The following is a 17,611-nucleotide window of genomic DNA, read 5'->3' as shown; positions in this document are numbered from 1 at the left end:
ATTCTTGGACTGCCCGTAGCAATTCAACACATCATTCATTCAACCATATTTTGGAAGGGCTAAAAGTGCACTACTTTTATTGGAGCAAAATGTCTTATTTGAAATATGACACCCGAACTTCAATTTTGGCGTGAATTTGCTACCTCCATCCATTTCCGTTAAACTTTTTTTTGCAGATATTTCTAAAAACACCCATAAAATATTTTTAGACACCCCAATTCATACAAACTTAACAGGAAATTCCAATTCTACCCTTTTAATTTAAAAAGCAAATATTCAAAAGAACAAAAAACAGAATCACCCTGACCACTTTGTCTGCAAAAACTCAGCTCCCTGCAGCTCTCATGCCTTGTTAGTTACTTTTTTTTTTTTTTTTTTGGGGTCAATAAGAACTTTCATTAATGGAGAGCAATCCAAAAGATTACACTCAAATAAGGAGAAGCAGAGCCATACCGCAAAACAAAAGTGCATACAAAGCAAATAAACTCAATATACCCTTACAAACTGCTACAAGAAAGAGCTCCATAGAATGGAAGTTGTACGACAATCCAAAATCAGAGTCTTGAACATCTTGAATAGCGCATGCCTTGTATACAACAAAAAATCAATTGGTATTCAATAATACTATTCCATAAATCACCGAAATCCCAATTGCCAAATTACATTCACAGATTCTTATGTTACGGGTTGTCTTGTAGATTCACTTCAATTCAAAAAGAAATATGAGATTTTAGCAAGTATACGCCGCGTAAATTTTCTTGGGTAAACCTATTTACTAAGTACATAGGCAGTATCCGCCATTGGATGAATATGGCTGAATCAATCAAACATTTCGGGCATATTTACGTATCAGTAATGGAGAAAGTAAGGAATCAAAGAATTTAGGAATTGAGGAAGTATTGAATCGGTATGGAAAGAATTATTCTCATTAAGCTGTTTACTAAACATGTGGAATTAGCAAAGGAATGTGGTTGATTCCCATTGTTATTGTTTACTAATTTTCATGAATCAGAATACAAATTAATTTTATTACTAAAATGCCCTGCACATTTTCACCACAGCACATGTATAATTTTCAAATTGGCTAAGGAGACCAAACTAGTAAGGCAGTGTAAACATGAGGAATTTATATGCTGAACAAGATGAACAATAATGTCCCAGTTCACTGATAATGTTAATAACACCTTTGTTCAGAGCCAATTTCAAACGAAAAAATAAACTCCAATAACACCTTGGAGCGCTTTTGAACTTCTTCTTGGCATGAGTTTTTTTTTTTTTTTTTTAATAAGATTTTGGGGTGTTTTGGAATTAAGGTCAAGTGATAAGGGTATTTTTGGAAGTTAATAAGAGAAAACAAGAATGGGAATTATATTGACAACCCCCCTCTTAGTTGATGTGATATCTAGTTTTGAGGGGATGTGATTACGGATTTTGAGGTAAGACCCATTTATTTTTTTTATTACTGATTTCAAATAAACGCAGGGAAGTCAAGAATGGAAATCATTCTCTTTCCTCACATACCTATTACTGATACGTAAACATACCCTTCAAGGCTGGAAAAGGGTCCTTTTTATCATTTACTCTAAATTTTTCACGTGAAAATAGAATATAACAGAGATCAAACAAAACAATTACTTACTAAACGTGCATCTCTTTTTCTTTGACTTTGGCCTTGTGAAAGTGATCACAAACACAATTTTCTTTTCGAATTTATAAAGCATATGGTAATTTGAAACCACAAAATAATCGCGGAAGAAAACATGACAATATATTACAATTCCACTGCTATGAATAACAGGCCTAACCCATTATAAATCATTTGGGCAACCACAATTCACAGCAAAAGGTTTCTTTATAAACTGATACACAACTTTCGGACCCAAAAATAAATAAAAAAAACCTGATACAGTCGGTCAATCATTTTCGACAAAACTGAAGTCATCAGTCTAATTTTGTGTTCATACAATGAAAACACAAAGGTGGTACAATTTCATGCCCATGGCAAAAATGATACCAGATCACCAGAGAGCTTGAAGCAGCTCGGTAAACATTCTATGAATTTATATAAAACAAAAAAAAAATTAAAAAAAATCAATGCTATCTCTAAGTACTACAAAAATAAAATGGAAAGTCAACAAGAAGTCCATTAATGTGCAAAGACTATTTCACTAACTGCTTTCAAACCAACTAATTTTCTTCCAAAGTTAATTGACAGCTAGTCAAAACCCTTGAGCCAAAACCTTGAGATGCCCTTCTTGTATGCATAAAAACAAACGGTCCCGTGTGCCAAGCATAACCAGAATGAAAAAATTCCGGAACCAAACAATCAGACTCTTGGGAATCTCAGCCTTCTTAGCTTAGTCTCACATTTTGCCTTGTCTTGATCATCCGCTTAAGGGTTGCAAGCCAGAAGTTGCACTCATCCCATTCACTAGTGGTAAGAAGCACCTGATAGCAGGCATAAACAAAAGAAACCAATAGTAAAGCTCAGCCATTCATGGTGTGCCAAAATACATTAGGAGCCTAAAGTTTCCAAAAATGTACCTGGATTTGCAGGGCAGTACCGAAATCACCATTATCCAATGCCTGGCATAGCTGAACAAGCTTATCAGCAGCATTTCTAGATATGTCCCCACTGTTGAGTTTGGCAAATAATGCACCTATCTTCCTCGAATTGTCTTCTATTTCACGCTTCTTGCCAGGATTTGCACGAGAACCTCCCAACGCTTCAGATGTCTCATTGAAAAGTCTTGTTAATGTTGTGATAACGGATTTTTGTTGGGCTGTAGTGCATTATCCACAAATAAAACAAGATTGTTACACAACCACAGGTTGTAAATTCAATGTGGAAAAAAGAACAGCCACCAAAAAGAAAACTTTCACAGTAAATAAACAGAGGGAAGGAGCAAGGGAATGCTGGAGAGAAGTAGAAAACTTTAACAACATAAATGAAAACTACAATTACCAGGAACATTGGATGTATCAACTGTCTGTATGGTGGGTGGTGGCGCTGCTGCAGCCATGGAAGCTCGAGCAGGAGCTTGGTGAGTAGGACTAGGTGGCTGCAGTGAACCCGGATGAGGCCCTTGAACAACTCCCGAATTAGTAACTGGCATAAATCCCCTTGGTGGAGGGGAGGGAGCTACAACATGTGGCTTATTTCCAGGAACTGGAGCCACTTGTGATGTCAGAGGAGCAGCTGAACCAGGCCCCGGTTGCATAGGTTGGAAAGAAGGGATGGTGGTTCCCTGAAACACCAAGGAAAACCTTAGGATAACAGTCATGCAAAAACGTTTCTGATACATAATTTCACATCAAATGCAGATCTACTGACAGGATACAACTGAGAACCCAACGTTGGCTGCTGATATTGCTCCACATTTTTCAGCACAGGAGGAGTTGAAGGAATGAAAGGCCTCACTGCAGGCTGAGAGGAAACAGGAGGCACAGAAAATTTCTCCTACAAGCAAACACCATGCAAAAGTCAAATGAACCAGATCCATATACATTAAATGTAGGAAGTGACCAGTGACTTCTTAATAACAAAAACTGAACAAATGCTTATCTTTTTACAACCAAATTAATAACTCTTGATACAAAGAGACCCTCACACAAAAAAGTACCTGTGGAACCTGAGGTGCCTGGGAAGGAAGAAACATATGGGGCTGGGATGCTGCCTGATATGGGGCAGGAGCACCATATCCTCTTCCGTACGGGGAATTAACAGGTTCCTGATAACTTTCTCCATATTGACTTCCGGGGACACCTGGTTGCAACTGTGATGGCACTGTTTCCTAACCATTTTAAGAGCAAAAAATTAATCCACATTGAGAGAGCAGATTTGGCAACAAACAACAAATCATAAGAAAATAAAATCACTGTGAAAAGTAACTTTATGAACACCTGATAATATGGAGAAGAGGCCCCAACCACACCAAAATTAGATTGATCAGCGCCATATACAGGCCCACTTGCTGCAGGTTGGTTTCCATATGCTGCATTCTTGGAAACATTCTCTGCAGCAATAACGCAACAAATAACATGGAGTGTAAATAAATAATGCGGGTAACAAGTAACGGGATTTTGCATTTTAAGAGATTTAACCACCAAGTTTTATGCATATTGAAACAATAACACTTTTGTCCACCTGTGATAAGAATAATTGCCGCTACCGTTAGTCAAAATCGATGGCTGCTGATCATGTCAACAAAAGTTTTGAGGAAATATTGCAATTTCCAGCATAAAAAAAAAAACACAATATTAAAACACCACATCACTAACTTTTCGAACAGCACATACCAGGTTCTGTAGAAAGAGCAATACGATCCCTTAAGATAACCAGTTCAGGTGACAATTCATCAGAACCCAAGAGTTTTAGGTACTCCATTGCTGTTGTTAAAAGACCTTGACTAGCTAAAATTTCTGCGTATTTCTCAACAAGTTTGCACAAAGAAGCACTAAATCGCTTTTGCCCAGAAGCCAGGGCAAGGACAATCGTCTTCTCCATTAATTCCTAAACAAAATAACAAGACTTTGTTAACCTCGTGGCCAAGAGGAACATGATTCAAATCCACCTTGAAAAGATTACCTGAAGCAGGTCGACGTATGATCTTCCCTCATGCTCGGTAGTCAAACACCTCGACCAAATCTCGACGGTTTTATCAATATTCCCCGCACATATATAGCAAATAGTTGCCGCCAGGGTATTGCCAGCAACTATAAGTTTGGAAGCAAGTGTATCACAAAGCACAGTCCATTCATCTCTTGATGCAAACTGTTGATTCATGCAAGAAAGGATCACAAAAATCAATTAAAAGATACAGCAGTTTCAAAGTTAAACTTGCTCATGATATTTGTCTCATGATACAGATATTAAGAGCACAGTTTACGATGATTAATGTGTAAAATAACCAAACACACTACTACGGTACAAATGTTGTAAATGTTTTGCAACTTCAACTCCGCCATTTATAATGCACAATTTATGAGAATCAATTTAACAAAAAAAATGTAATCAATGAAAGAGTGTCATGGCCTTATTTTGATTCCAGGAGTTGGGAAACTTACACTACAGAGAAGAGCAAGTGTTTCTTTCCAGAATTTTAGGGGTCTGGTATTAACAAGGCTCAACAGATCATTGCTCACCATCGCAGAAACAATCTGAAAGTAAGAATGAGCCAGGTTACAACCCTTCAATTTCAACATAATTATGGCAAAATCATAAGACATATTATAATCAATCATTAACATCTTTTCATCCAATTCATATATTATCAAATATGAAACAATAAGTGCTTCACTGGAAACAAGTGGACTTTACAAACCTTAAGGTAAGGTGAATGGCTCATTTTAAGGTATTGATCCCGTGTGCTCTCCCACAACGAAGCACCACCAGCATGAGCAATAACTAGAGCATCAGCCATTTTATTTGCTGAAATGCATTTTGCAACAGCGCCCTTATAATCTCCGACAACTAAAGCATGTTGAACAGATTCATCAAATGATGGGTCAGCACTCTCCTCCAGTCCATCAGGCTCTTGCTGCATTTCATTTGCAACAGGAACTGTATCCCCCTCAGAAAATTTGTCACCAGAGGTTGACACAGGAGTATCAGCTTTTGGGCTAGGAAGATTGTTAAAGAAATCTTCTCCATTATCAGTAGGAAAGATGGTGGTTTCCTTATCACTCCCCAGGCCCACTTTATCAGATGTAGTATCCTCAAGCCCAAGCACATTGACTTCCTGTGATAGATCATCTGGAACACTTTCGTTTGTTTCCTCGGGTATACTGAACCCAAGATGAGTGATCAGCTTTGTCCTTGCAGTCCCATCATCTTCAAGCATAACCCTTAATAAGCCCCATGTTTCCTGGTCATCCTCAGATCTGTCAAAAAAATCATCCAAACAGAAGCAAAAGAGAATGTTAACCAGGATAAAATAGAATCAGTTTCAAGAGATGTTAACTCTCTCGAAGCTTATAAAAAAACTGTTTCTTGTCGTAAATAACATACTCAGACTCCTGTGATTTCTTCTCACATAAAGCCCGAAGTAAAGACTTCTCCCCATTTTGTATTGCAGCTTCAAATTCAGATGAGCGATTCACCAAACTATGCTCAGTAACCAAGCTGTGTACATAAACCTGGATAAAAGAAGGAAAATGAATTATAAAATGCATCATAACAGAAGACATAGGCAGCATGCCAATAAAGCATACCTCCGAAACACCAGATGAACCATGCTGAAAGGACACAATTTTGCCTCCAAAGCCAAAAGATGCACCAACTGGCCGCTTATACCATTTCGGAGCTCTCAGAGGTCCTGCATAGAGAGGATAAAACATGAAATTTTCCAATAACGCGCATCTCTCCAAAATTAGCAATTTTTATTTATATGAAATATTCCCAAATTGGCAATTAATGAAAGTCAGATAGAGGAAAAGTAGGAAAACTCCCACACCCTCCAAAGAAAAGAAGGGAAGAATCGAAAGTAGTACAAGTTATTATTGGTTTATTGGAATAACAACTAAATTTTTTATCTTCTAAGTCATTCAAAAGAATTATATACCTTAGATAATGATTCCATTCAAATTCTTACAACTTGAAGGAAGGGTTTTCAGAAACCTAGAGCTAATACAATGATGCAATCTATAAAAAACCAGGAAGGGTTTTCAAACACACCCCTTCTGCATTCATTTTCCGACTTAACCTACCATCTAGAAAAAACTGTAACAAAAATTAATAAATTAAATTAAATTAAATTAAAAAAAGGTACAAAGGCTGACCCCAAGCAAAAAGATATCTGAGTGGAGGAAGGAGAAAATCTCTAACCTAAACACAACGCCTCTATTCTTAACTATTTCAAAAACTAACGATTCTCCTATTTGTACAAAGAAAACCTATTCTGACCCCAAACATCAAAGAATCAATATTAATTATTGCTGCACGAAAAAGTGATTGCGGGCAAAAAACAACTAATCAAGTACTGTTGTTAGTGTTTGATTTAAAAAATAAAATGAAACAAAATACTGTTGTTAGTGGCAAAAATAAATAAATAACTTGTCAATGCAATGGTTCCTAATTGTGCATTACCGCCACCAAAATCACTATCCCCAACTCCATATCTACTGCAACCCTGTAAAAGAAAAAAAAAAAAAAAGAGATTTAAACATGATTAAGTACATTGCATAGCATAGATACAGGCACGCACACATGCATATTTGTGCAGATTATACCTCCAATATACTTAAAACAAATTGTAAAATAACAGGAGTGCATGCACCTAGTGCTTCAAACAAATTTTGATTTTCGGAGTGATAATGCAGTAACAGTTGTTAACCATAAAATCTTGTTGCACATATGCAATAACCATCAATCATTAATTCAATACTAGAAATAATCACAGGAAATCTTTTGATAACATGGATTCCTATTTCTCAATGATATCCCACGATCAAGACAATTGGCTGTAGCATTAACCATTCACTAAATATTGTTCAACATTTCACACTTGGAATTTAGTAATCTACATTCCATGACGTCCCGCAGTACTCATAAGGTAAAATATTTCAGGTATATGATAAGAATCCAAGCATACCTCAATATTGTAAATTCCAATTTTTCCATCAAATGAAGATGCCGATATCACTCCAGGTACTTTTGGATACCAATGTACATCAAAATTCCAGTTGGTGCCTCCTGGCACTTCACAGACAATCTGGACCAATTTAGAATAAAAAAAACATCAGTCAGAAAATGGTAGTGAAAATTAAACTGAACCCAACAGGAGAGGGAAAAATAAAGTGTAGACAAGGTGCAGTACAAAAATTATTGGCCTCATTGAAGAACAGCTAAGGACCATACCTCTGCAGAAACTGTGTCCCAGCAAATAGTTCGATTATCCTTGGCACATGTAAGCAGATAAGAACTGTCATTGGGACACCAAGACATTGCAATTACACCTGGGGTAAGATGTGGATGTCAAATAATCATAAGAGTTTACAATTAACTTCCAATTGTAATAATATCAGCGAAAAAGTATCCAACAATAATAATCACTGCAAACTGAGTGCATGTTCAACTACAAACATCATGCATTGGACACAAAAATTCCTAAAAGCAGAAATAGAAACAAAAGCTATAAAAATACACACACATGAAATTGCATCCCCCATAATTCTTTTAATTGCATCATTTAACAAATTCTCTAAGCTGTAACCAAAAAAGCCACTAAGCAAGTATATTTACACATATAGGTGGTATCTCAGTTGCACTCTGAAGATCTTGGTGCTTTCTCCCGCCCCCACTTTCACAAAAAAAAATAAAATGACCAACAATAACCAAAATGGGGCAATCTATGTACTATGACAATTGGAAAAGATAATTCAAGTAGACTAGCATATTGAGGCTTCAATAAATGAATTGAATCTGACAAGCCCTCAATTCCTTCCAGGATCATAATAGCCTCATTTGTCTTTTCATTTTTTAATGCACTTTAATTCCAAACCCCAACGGAAAGGGCTGAATATCTCAAAAAGTTGCATAGAATGATTTTAACAGCTCACCTCTGATATCTGTTCCTACGTCAAGTAATTCAAACTTCAACAACAATGAAAATTAGCACTAGGGTTTAAAAAATGGTTTATTAAACCAGAGTAAAACAGAAATTCCAATTATATGACATGAATCCTGTAAAAATAAATTATAACATCCTTAAAACATGAACTACTGCCAAAATAAAAGAAAGAAATAATCATGAATAACTGGTATAGATAAATCATTTTGCCTGTGGTGTTACCTTTTGTGTGCCCCACAAACTCTTTAACTGGTGACATTACATTACGCATATCCCAGAGCTGCATGAACTGAGAAGTTAACACATTTGACCACAAAAGAAATCAAATATCATCTGCAAAGTTATTACCCTCAGAGCAGGTGAACCATCTTCATCTGATGCAACAACAAGCTGAGTGGCAATATCAGGATTCCACTGCAAAACAGAGCACCGTCTTCTAACTGAATCTGTAAAACTGCCAGTCAAAGGAGGTCAAGTTAGGTAATGGAAGTGGGCATTCCAGATAACCATTGAGATTTTAAAATACTAGTTCACAGTAGAAAACAAACAAAGTACCTTATCACTGGCTTTTGCTTTTTTAGGTCCCAAATCACTGAAAAATATAAAATATTGAAGTCTCAAATTAGATAAAATGAGTCGAGAAAGATAACTTCACGAGTAAAGAATATTCCTCACCAGTTGAACCATTATATGAAGTGGATGCTAATATATGTTGGACCTTGCTATTCCAAGATAAAAATGAAACCTCACCCTGGGCAGCAGAACCACTACCCTGCATAAAGATCTCACAATTTGGATCAGATGAAGTCCATCTAGATTTAATATATTCATGACTAGAGAAAATCCGAAAGAAAAAGTCATTTCAAGCAGAGATGGACAGAAAGAGGGGTCTAATTACAGACTTCTGTTATAACCTGAGGAATGCAGTCACAATAGAGATATGCCTCCATAAGTTATGAGAATAATTTGAAGAAAAGGACTAGCATCCTTTCCAATTGTCCACTTCTCTTTGCTTATTATGATTGTATATTGCATTCTACATCCAACTTGCTTCTCATTCTTTGTCATCTAAATTGTAAAAACTAGTATTTTCATTACTTTTTTCTACCAAATCACAGATATATTAAATGTACATACATGTGTACAAGTCAAAAGTCAAAAGTGGTAGTTAAAAGTATGTATAACTGCATTTCATGTAGACTGTAAAAGTGAAGTATGGCAATTAAACTAAAGGTTCTAAAGCCCAGATGAACTAAAAAACTGAATGACCAAAGAGAATTAATTACAACAAAAATTGAGGATAAACCATACAACACAGACTAGTAGGAAACGTATGCAATCTACTTCCGATTAACTTAAAACAACTAATAACCACAAACCTTGAGAGGTGGAAAATGAGATGGCTCTGCAGGATTGGCCAAGTCCCATATGCAAATTTCACCATCATCAGCCCCAGATGCAAGTAAATTTGGTGCAATTGCATTAAATTCAAGACCAAGAACCTGGAATTAAATAACAAAACTAAAACTTTAGAGTTTGAGAAAATATCCTACCCAATCATCAGATTCCAAGCATTGAAAGAACCAGCAAAAAGACATGCATGCTGAAAAAGAAGAAAACTTACAGGCCCTTTATGTCTTGTGAGATGCCCAACTGAAGCACTTACACCTGCCTCAGGACTAAGGATAAGAAATAATAAAAACTAAGGCCTTTCCAAAGAAAACCAAAAATACTTTCTCAAATATAAAAGAAAATGTTTCACAAAACTAGGTGGCAGAAATAACCATTAATATTTTCTTATGTGTGATATTCAAAAAACAACTAAAAGTAACAGGAGTTTTGAGTCAAATAATAAATTATTCAAGTAAGTATACACTGCTAAAGACTTCATGCGAATAAATAAAAGAACTGAAAATACTCAAAAGCATGATCTATGCTATCTATGCCCAAGCAATTATCATATTTATATCCCATATTAATCACTTCCATGCACATCCTATTAAAATTCAAGGGCTGCTCTACAATAATTTGCATGAATGAATAAATGAAATTATAAAAGAAATATGCATAAAATCATTTGGCTTTTGGTTCTTATCCATAAGGATCTGTTTGCTTCACCAATATTATCTTAGAAACTACTTCCTTCTAGAATCTTGAAAAACCTTGAAGAAACCACCAACTTCAAAGAAATATTGATTGATTTATCATCAGTGGAGGAGACACGTGACATTATTCCGGATCTATCTTAATGGCAAACAATTTGTCGCCAAGACCTTAAAATTTTCACTTATTTTATCAAGAAAATAATCAAAGCGAAGTATTTAACCAGCACCTCGATTTGGTTATTTCAAGTGTACTAAACCTCCCTAGAAGCCAAGCATACTGTCAACAGTAAACAGGGAACCGAATTTTACCTAAAGCGAATTCGAACAGAGTATCATAACGTACAATTAATGTAATCCGTTGGTTTCTCAGAAGTCAGAAACCATGACTCTCATATACCCTTTATTTCCTTCCACCTTATTTATAGAAATCAACTCTGCAAAAGTTACCCTTCATAGAAATCATGAAAATCCCAATTCACATTTATCTACATTTGGATTCCCATTAGCCGAAACTATCATTTCACTCCAATAATAATAATAAACTGGATAAAAAGAGCAAATCCAAATGAGATTCAATCACCATACAACAGTAAACCGCAATTTCCAGTCTCTTTAACCCCAATTTCCCGTCACCCCAATCAGACTATTACTCAGATCAGAGTCAAACACCCATAAACTATAGAATTTACAAATTATCGACTTCCCCGCATTTTCCGAACATCCAAGAAAACCCGACCGTCCACAAACGTAATTCAATTCAATTCAATTCCAATCCGAAGCAAAAAGAAACGCCAAATTCAAAGGGAATTACCGGATCAGAGTTTGTGGGTTCCAGATATCAATAGTCCCATCGACAAGTCCACCAGCAATGAGCCCTAGCCCGAACTCCTGAGACCCCGATCCAGTAGGCCTGGCCCACGACAACCTGTTGAATTTCTCAGAGCTCGTGGACTCACCCACTACAGGGAGATCACGATCGTCGGACTGAAAATCAAGCTTAAAGATCTCAATGTTGGCGGAGGAGCTGAACGACAGATCCACTGCTCCCGCCATCGTCCCCGCCGCCATGTACGGCGCGTCGGGCGCAAGCGCCACCGATGCCGATCGATTCACCCCTTTTATACACGCCATAGCTCGAAAATTGAATTGACCCCAACCCCAACTCAATCTTTATCTGAAACGGAAGAATTGGGGGATTTGAGAGAGAAAGGGGCACCGGATCTGAGAGAATTTGGGGATTTTATTGGGAATTGGAAGAATTTTATTCTCGTCTGTGTTTCCCTTTTCGAATTTAGGGTTTGGTTTTGAATGTGATCTGTGTGTGAATTTTTTATACGAGAACGAAAGTGAAAGATGACACTGGCTTCTTTCTTCTGTGTTGTTGTGGCTTCTCTCTCTCTGAATTGTGAGGGAGAGTGCGAGCGTGTGTTTTTGTGTTTGATATTTGGCAATCGTTGGCGTTACGAGATGGTAGTGTAGCGGGTTTGGGTTTCTCAATCCTCTGCGGTCGGGTCCAGTGAGCCTGGTTTTGTATTTTGTGCTGTTGACGGTTGTACGTTGTGATTCGCCGCGTTTGGAAAGAGTGAGGAGTGTTTTTTGTACAATTGGGAGGAGCGTGGTTTAGGAGGTGAGGGAGGTGTACATGCGGTTGTAGAGGATGATCAAATAAATTACTCTGTTTTTAGTGTGGCAAACCAATGAGATGTCGCCACGTGTTATTTCTTGGAAACTTTGTATTCTCTTTTTTTGTTGTGTTTTTAAATTCTGGACCAAGGGTCTCCTAAAGGCTAAGTTGATAGAAGCCATTGGGCCAACATCAAGATATGTTATTTCTTTGAGGGGTTCATTCTACACCCTAGAATTTGCTCTAAACATTATTCTTTCACAAATAAGTTTTCCCCTTTGCAAATTTCTTAAAATTAACAATAAAATAATTTTTAAGAACGTTAAAGAAATAAAAATTAAATTAATGAAAATTTTAAATTAATTTGTTTATTTTGTATCCTGCAATTTTCTTATTTCGTGTATGGTTCTCATTTCTGGTGTGATTATGTCCAAAAGTCCAACGTATAGCAACTATATTTAGGGCTTAACATGGATGGGGTATGTGATAAACTTATGAGGGATGTGGGCCTTCGGCCTTGGACCATGATTTCTAGACTCAACTAGCATTAAGGACTACATTTGCTAATTTTGAGACTCGACTCGGATTGAAGACTATCTTGTTTTTTGACACAATTAGGGGAAGGACGATTTGAACATAGATTCAGATGCTGCTTTTAACCATTCGAGCTACAAACCCTTAGGCATTGAGGATTGCATTTGTTGCAAATAAATAAAATCTAAAGTTAAATTAGTTGTAGGATAAGAAATCAAAAAACCACACTGTAATAAGAATCTTTTGAGATCAAGCTTGCCCTTGAAGTTCTATTTGCACTTAACCTATTTGCACTTAACTACTCTAATAGAACTTCAAAATAATAATTTTTAGCTGTTTTGCCCCTGAACTATTAGGCAATTTGAACTTACCTCTTGAATTATTTTGGCTACCGATTTAGTCCTTCTACTAATTTAAAATAGCCAATGTAGGACTTGCAGTTAGATTTCTGTCTAAATAGTGATGTGGGGGCCATGTGATTTGTTTGTTGAGGGCATTATAGTCCTTCCAAGTGATGAATTTGTATTTCCAGTTATTGTTTAAAATAAACAATAAAAAATAATAAAAAATCTTCCATCACCCCACTTCTGGCGAAAACAAATCGTCAACACCCACAACCACCTCTCCTTCTCCCACCCGCAACCACCCCCCACCTCCTACCCCAACACCAATTTAATTTTCGCACTCCAACCCCGACGACTCCTCAGCCAGCGAAAACCCCACAACCACCTCCACCTTTTACACCCCGCCCCACACAACTCTAGCCCACCCATGTTCAATCTTTCTAAATTTTAATTTTACAATACCTCCTTCTACAAACCTCTCTACACATAAAATGAAGTGGATGATTTTTTTTTTTTTTTCTTTTGCGGAAGAAACTCATACTACAGGGAGGGTGGGACTAGAACCAAGACATAAAAGATTTGCGGGAGAAGTGGGTGTAGTGAGAAATTGCAAGGACAACGAAGAAGGGAGGGTGGGGTCTTCCAAATGGGGAGTGGTGGCTAGGTGTGAAGAAGATTGGCGTGGGTGAGATTGAAAAGTGATGGAAATGTCCTCAAAATTCAAAGCACATGCCCCAATGATAATATGGATGAAATCCTCAAAAAACTAACAGCAAGTCCAACATTGACTATTGTTAATGAGTTCAAGTGATAAATCGGCAAACAAAATAATTCGGAGGTAAGTTTAAAACACGTCATAATTCAAGGAGCAAAACGACACTTTAGCCTTTAAAGTTCCACTCTAATGCACGCATGGGAACATAATTGCCAGAAAATCTTTTTTTTATTTTTTATAAGGGGGGCCCAACCCCAAAAACAATTAAACAAGATTAATACAAACTAGGCGGGTTTTGTGAACCCTAGCAAGATCATCTGCGAAAATTGAGTCCACCCAATCCGCGAGAATTGCCAGAAAATCTTTAGCAATGGCCTAGCTTACATTGAAAAAAAAAAAAAAAAAACTCCTAAGAAAAATAATTAATTGCAAACCTAGATAACCCAACATACTCTCTAACATTTGGCAGCCTAGCCCAAACATTAACCTATTTATTAGCATCCTTGCCATTCTGGTTGAGATCAACAGGAGGAGTATGCCTATCAACTGGTAGCTTTATGTTCCCCAAGGGACCTGCAGGAACAAGCTTGATATTCTCACAATTGCACATCTCAATCATGAATCCATCTGGGTCATTGAAGAAGAGCTGGTCAATTGTTGTTTTATTTTCATCATCCTCCACTGATCTTTTAATGTACTTTATATTCAGGTCCTTCAGCTTCTGCTCTATTGCTTCCATGTCTTCACACTGCAAGTAACATAGTCTATCAATTAGTAAAGCAACATAATTTATGTCGCTCACCTATATTATAACATTTGACATAGTAATATGGTCGCAGGCAAGTAATTTTTTCATTTTAAAAGGAGGAAAACTTTAGCACTCTACTGAACTATTGTCAGTGTCCCCGCATTACCCCTAGATTTTCAATAAATTAGATTTTCAATATGACTTTAACATCTAACTTACAAAACGTTATAATACTCCTACTGTTAATTTCATTTTTTTTTAAATGAGTTATTTTTTTGGGTAATTATGTCATATTTTCTAACCTTCTTTCTTTCCCTTACTTCCTCTCTCTTTCCTTTTAAGCAAAGTGAAAAAATAACCTAAAGAGCGTCATCATGCGCTCGACACATGATTAAAACTAACATATTATTTAGGCAAAAAGTCTTTTTTTATCCTTGTGATTTGCCCATGTGGTTTTAATTTGAAGCAATTCAAGGACAATCTCAATTTCTGTTAAATTATTCTTAATTTGTTATCTATTGAGGGGCGTTTCTGTCAAATCTTGCACCTCTTCCGAACTGACCAGAGCGTCCAGAGCACAACCCAAGCGTCCTCCATGTTGTCCCATTATCCTATTTTGGGGTCTCATTCTTGGGGCCTGAATTGGAGGTATGAGAATTACTCATTGTGGACTCAAAACAACCAGTTACTATTTTCAAAAATCAAGAACATAAAAAGATATCTTAATAAGAAAACCAAGAAGGAAGAAGAATTGTTTGGTTGCTGAGCAATTATTCCAATTAAAGCTTCAACCTTGATAACCAATCCACGATTAGCAAATTCAGGCTTCGAGCCTCCAACCATAAAAAATTTTAACGCAAAGGAGTAGCAAGGTCTCTTTCACCAAGTGAAGCTCCACCACGTCCAAGTAATGCTAGAGCTTCTCCCAATTCAGAGATGTTCGTGAACGGGAAGATCAATCAAAATATGGCACCGTCTTCTAGGGAAAAGTCTTCCTTGAAATACAAAGCAGGGACTTTTCGGAGACACGCCACGAGAGCTTTGGCTTGGCCGTCGATTGAATCAATGTCCGAGTGGTTGAAAAATGTCCTTGAAGCGAATCGGGTAACGAAGTCGAATGCACATTTGAGTATAACGGGTGCAAATTTGAGTGGGACAACGGAGGTGGACGAGGACCACCAACCGACTCAAAGGAAAAGTCGAAGGCATTGGTTTGTTGAGGATGGAGGTGAGGGTTGGCTGGGATGCAAGTTGGACCAAAAATGCCCTTCAAAAGTTAAAAGTGGTAAATCAAACTAAAAGTGACTTTTTGCCTATTATTTAATGTTTAGGGGCACACTAAGGAGTTGTTTGATAACTATTTCATTTTTCATTTTTTCAAGGAAGATGAAAGTGAAAACTGTAAACATGTTTGATAACGGATTTCATTTTCATTTTTCAAAACTACTTGGAAGTCTTTTTCCAATTTATGTTCGTTTGTTTGGTTTTTTTTTTCCCGCTCTTTTCTCATTTTACACACTACACATGCATTGCACTCCAATTACCGAAACTCAATATTTGGAACCTTCTAACTTGGATTTTGCCGTCCAGCTGTTGCGTTTGATTGCATACCTAGTCCAAGCCTTAGGACCTCCATTGTAACTCAAAAAAATTCACAGAAAAATACTACAAACTCTTTATAACATGCACCTTTATTCTATGATCTCAAATTCACAATTTGACCCCCTGAAAAAATTCAATGTCCAAGTTCCACATAAAATTGAAATTTGAAAATTGAAATCAATTACCAAATCACTAATAAACAGTTCTCACTTTTTTTTTTCAACTAAAAATTGTTACCAAACGAGTTTTCTGTTTTCTATTTCTTAAAAATGGAAACTAAAAACTGTCAAATGAAATGGTTATCAAATGAGCTCCAAAATGTTGGGAAAGATTAGAAAATTTCGACAGCTAACAAAAAAATTGAAATAAATAGTCCGAATTGTATTCGAGAAAAAAGAAGAATAAAAAACAATTTCATGCTTCTAAAATTAGTTGGATCATATGGCTTGATACATACACGCCAAAGGTGACAATTGGATTAGAGGAAGGAAAGAGAACATGACAAAGAGGAATTTGGGCAAGAATTCAATAAATAAATAGAATATTGTAACAATTTGAAGAAGAAATTAATTAAAATAAAATAAAACTAACCTGGAATGAGATGTGGTTGTCCACGGGATCCAAGCGATCAGTATCCGCAGGAAGCCTCTCCTCATCCTCTGACTGCACCAAGTGAATCCCAATTCCATAATTAAACAGCCAAGCACCATCAAAGTCGAAAGCTGGCGGCCTCTCAATCTTAACGAACCCCAAAACTTTGGTGTAGAAATCCACCGACTCCTCCACATTTCTACACAGCCTCGACACGTGGTTCAACGCCATTAGAGGAAGTTCTTCTTCTTCGTGTTTGCTTCTCTCTTTCGCATTTGGTTTCTCCACCTTCCCCTTCTCCATTTTTGACATTTTCTCTCACTCAGTTGTTAGTTCTTTTCTTCTCTGCTATGGCTAACGGCTGTGATTTTGTGGTGGTGTTTTATTTTGTTATGCAGAAATCTGTAGTGCAGTAATGGCAGTTGCTCTAATTTCGACACGCGGCGAATGGCTGCATGCAAAGGGGTTTACGTGTGATTGTCTGTAGGGGACGTCTGGGGTTTTGTTTTGACTGGTGGCAGGCAACTGCAACTGGCAACTCTAACTTGAATTTATTTATTTATTTATATACTAGTTTTTCTGTACGGGAGAATTTTTTTTAAAATATTAATTTATTTTAGAAAAAAAAATAATGGGTAATTGTGTTTCATAAAAATAGAATTTATTATCTGATTTTTCTTTCAATTTTTTAAATTAAATATGAAAAAGTGTGAATTTAGCATATTATCCCTATTTAATTAATAATTTAATTCTTAATGTTTGCATTAACCAATGGCTT

General features: G+C 36.6%; 2 protein-coding genes across 2 annotated transcripts; both read right to left on the bottom strand.

The window, feature by feature from the left end:
- On the bottom strand, positions 1,744 to 12,129 carry LOC18786680 (protein transport protein SEC31 homolog B). The gene is made up of 22 exons (XM_020556396.1): positions 11,487 to 12,129; positions 10,195 to 10,249; positions 9,950 to 10,072; positions 9,246 to 9,342; positions 9,126 to 9,162; positions 8,919 to 9,024; positions 8,793 to 8,850; positions 7,859 to 7,956; positions 7,593 to 7,712; positions 7,088 to 7,130; positions 6,214 to 6,317; positions 6,011 to 6,138; positions 5,325 to 5,883; positions 5,068 to 5,160; positions 4,589 to 4,774; positions 4,300 to 4,513; positions 3,904 to 4,016; positions 3,624 to 3,794; positions 3,335 to 3,460; positions 2,966 to 3,248; positions 2,545 to 2,783; positions 1,744 to 2,448 (listed from the first exon to the last, which is right to left on the bottom strand). Exons 1-22 carry the CDS (start codon positions 11,804 to 11,806, stop codon positions 2,353 to 2,355), a joined length of 3,369 nt encoding a protein of 1,122 aa, XP_020411985.1. The 5' UTR covers positions 11,807 to 12,129; the 3' UTR covers positions 1,744 to 2,352.
- On the bottom strand, positions 14,243 to 17,197 carry LOC18786666 (metallothiol transferase FosB). The gene is made up of 2 exons (XM_007220069.2): positions 16,834 to 17,197; positions 14,243 to 14,640 (listed from the first exon to the last, which is right to left on the bottom strand). The coding sequence occupies exons 1-2, from the start codon at positions 17,143 to 17,145 to the stop codon at positions 14,380 to 14,382; spliced, it is 573 nt and encodes a 190-aa protein (XP_007220131.2). The 5' UTR covers positions 17,146 to 17,197; the 3' UTR covers positions 14,243 to 14,379.

The sequence above is a fragment of the Prunus persica genome, chromosome G2, assembly GCF_000346465.2.
Source record: "Prunus persica cultivar Lovell chromosome G2, Prunus_persica_NCBIv2, whole genome shotgun sequence".
Lineage (NCBI taxonomy): Eukaryota > Viridiplantae > Streptophyta > Magnoliopsida > Rosales > Rosaceae > Prunus > Prunus persica.
Note: the sequence above shows the minus strand (reverse complement) of the source record. Positions and strands in the feature narration are given on the sequence as shown.